A 2,792-nucleotide genomic window follows, 5' to 3' on the forward strand; every position below is an offset into this window, starting at 1 on the left:
GAACAGGGCGACGCCTGTAACCTTTTCGTTTTCCTCAAACAGCACGATACATTAAGTCACAGGTTCACTAAAGTTCATCTCAAATGAAGAAAAACAAATCCAAATTAAATTAAAATAAAATAAAAGCCACATAGGAAGAGAACCCAGAGAAACACACACCTGTCTCCCTCAAACCTTCAGAGCTGCGAGGCGCCTGGTTGGTTCTGATTGATGAAGCCTCAGGAGGCAGGCAGAGTGTGTTCTGGGCCTCACACGGCTCACCTTACACCCTGGACTTTTTAAAGCACAGTCCTCCCCGACCCTTGACCCTGTTTCTATAAAACCAAGACTGAAGGAAAGATTGAATGGAAATCCAAGCTGCTGCTCTACAACATTTATATGAATTCATCTGGTGGTGTGTGCAGCTTCTCTCCACACATGTTGCTAACATTTACAGTGTATTCCTGGTTAGAGGTGAACCAGGGGCACATCGTCCCACCGCTTCCTCCCCCTGACCACCAGGGGTCACTCTTTATGTGGAGGAACTGAGAGGTGGGAGGCCTGCTGTTACATCGTTTTGCCTGCGTTTCTTTTTAATTGTATTTGTTTAGTTTTTACTCCGCTGTGTTTTCTTGTTCTCTCTGAGGTTTAACTCCACCGCCCTGCTTTCTTTTCACTTGTTTTGTAGGAGATGCAGAAACACACAGAGCAGAAGAGTGGGAGAGAGAGAGGGAGCGCGTGTTGTGATCCATCAGCTGTTCTGCAGCGTCGACAGCTGCCCCTCGCTGCGCTCTCAGCCCATCTCTTTCCACTGACGGTAGAACTCCACGATGTTCTTCAGCTCCATGCCCGCCGAGCCCACGGCCTGGACCGCCGACTGAAAACGAGACGAAGCACTTAAAACGACCAGCTCAACAACTAAAACTGCCTTTAATATAACAAGAACAAACCTGGAGGCAAAAGGAAAACACATCGAGAAACTAAAGTCAACTAGAGAAATTCATTTCCTGCAAACATGCTAGTGTGAAAGCTTCTTGCTGAAAACTTCAGCTGAAAATATTTAACAGCTAAAGTGTTAATGCGAGTTCAACTTTGAAAAGCTGAAAGAAGAAAAAAAAGCCTAACTTTGCAGAAAAACAATAAAAAGGAGCAAAAATATAGTTGAAAAAGCAGAAAACTGTGAGAAACATAAATACAACAAATTCACAGAAAAAAAGAAAAAGAACAGCAAAAGGAAGCAGATTTATGATTTAAATTGCAAAAATAAGAAGCTAAAATTAGCATAGAATAAGCTAAATGTAGCAGCCACAAGTTGTAATTAGCACCAAAATAGTGAAAGTGTTGTAAAAATTTAAAATTAGCAGGAAAAAAGCATAAAAGTACAAAAAAGTGACAATTTGTAGTAGGGGTGTAAGAAAATATCGATACACTGAAATATCGCGATATTTTATTTCCCGATACTGTATCGATATTCTAAAGCCCTGTATCGATTTTTAATTAAGGTTTAAAATGTCAACCTTCTTGCCAACCGTTCATTTTTATGTTGTAGTTCAGCCTCTGACCACTAGTTGGCAGCAGTGAGCCAGCCATTTGGCTCCTCTACCTCTTGAGCTCCAGAGAGTAAGACAGCATTAAGCACTGTGAGTAAACATTAGCTTTTCTTTTTTTTTTCAGTAAGAGGTTTTTATTTAATAGAATTTTTAGACAAAAAAATCGCAATATTTCGCAATATATTGCCTTGCTTACAGTATCCCAATATATCGGGATATATCGTATCGTGACCCCTCGGTTATGATATGTACCGTATACCAATACACAGCCCTAAAGAATACAGTTTGATTATCAACCATAGTTTCATACAGACACACACAGGTGGAGCACAGTTGTGTTGGTTTATCCTCTCACATAAGTCTTATAATGTGTGTGTAAAGGACACACTGGAGGGGGGTCTGGGGGTCCGCCCCCAGAAAATTTTGAATAAATTAGAAGCTATTTCCTGATTTCTAATGTATTTTAACAGGTAGTTAAAGATACTTTTACCTACATAAATAAATAACTGATTTAATGACTGGAGACAGATTCTTCATTAAACTAGTTGCATCGTCCTGTTTTTAAATTCAGTTATAACTCAGATAATTAAATTAATGTGACAAATTATCCCAAACAAGCTTAGAGGAGGTTTTTACATTTATTTATAAGATCGATAGGTGGATGTTTGGAACTGATTAGAAAACTAATGATTGATGGATTTACAGATTTGTTTACTGTCCTTTATTTAACTGGGAAAATCCCAATTATGAAAACCAATTTGTACCACTTCCTATAAAAAAGTTACATTTAAATAAGCCTATCATTTTTATACTGGTTAAAATAAAATAAATTGTTAAGCATGCTGTAGATTGTCTTTAGATCTGTATTCATTACATTAAGTTCACACAGCTGACTAGAATTACTCAAAATAAAATTTATTTTCCCCTTCACACCTGCCCATCACCTTCATCTCTTACCTGAGACACTCTGTCCTACCTGAGACCCTCTGTCCTACCTGAGACACCATTTCCTACCTGAGACACCCTGTCCTCCTACCTGCTGCCTCTGACTCTCTGTGGCTGCGTCTCAATTCGTGGTCTGGGTCCTCATGAGGACCCAGCCTAGCTGGGCCGCGAAGGCCACACACTCCAAAGACCGGGTGGGCTGGGCGAAACCGTTTAAATGGGACGTTGTAGCCTTAATTTTTGCGTGACCACGTGGTTCCGCCTTACGTGCAGCAAACGTGTTCAGCGACCGACCACGTACTTCCGCCTAGTTTGCAG

General features: G+C 40.4%; 1 protein-coding gene across 1 annotated transcript in view; it reads right to left on the minus strand.

The window, feature by feature from the left end:
- Positions 1-2,792, minus strand: part of smg5 (SMG5 nonsense mediated mRNA decay factor) — a gene marked incomplete at its 5' end in the record, with an annotated part of 29,039 nt that overhangs the window by 580 nt on the left and 25,667 nt on the right. The window contains 1 exon segment of the mRNA XM_014023446.1: positions 1-856. Coding sequence (XP_013878900.1) covers positions 773-856 — 84 coding nt within the window. The 3' untranslated portion in view covers positions 1-772.

Source organism: Austrofundulus limnaeus, unplaced genomic scaffold (genome assembly GCF_001266775.1).
Source record: "Austrofundulus limnaeus strain Quisiro unplaced genomic scaffold, Austrofundulus_limnaeus-1.0 Scaffold370, whole genome shotgun sequence".
NCBI lineage: Eukaryota > Metazoa > Chordata > Actinopteri > Cyprinodontiformes > Rivulidae > Austrofundulus > Austrofundulus limnaeus.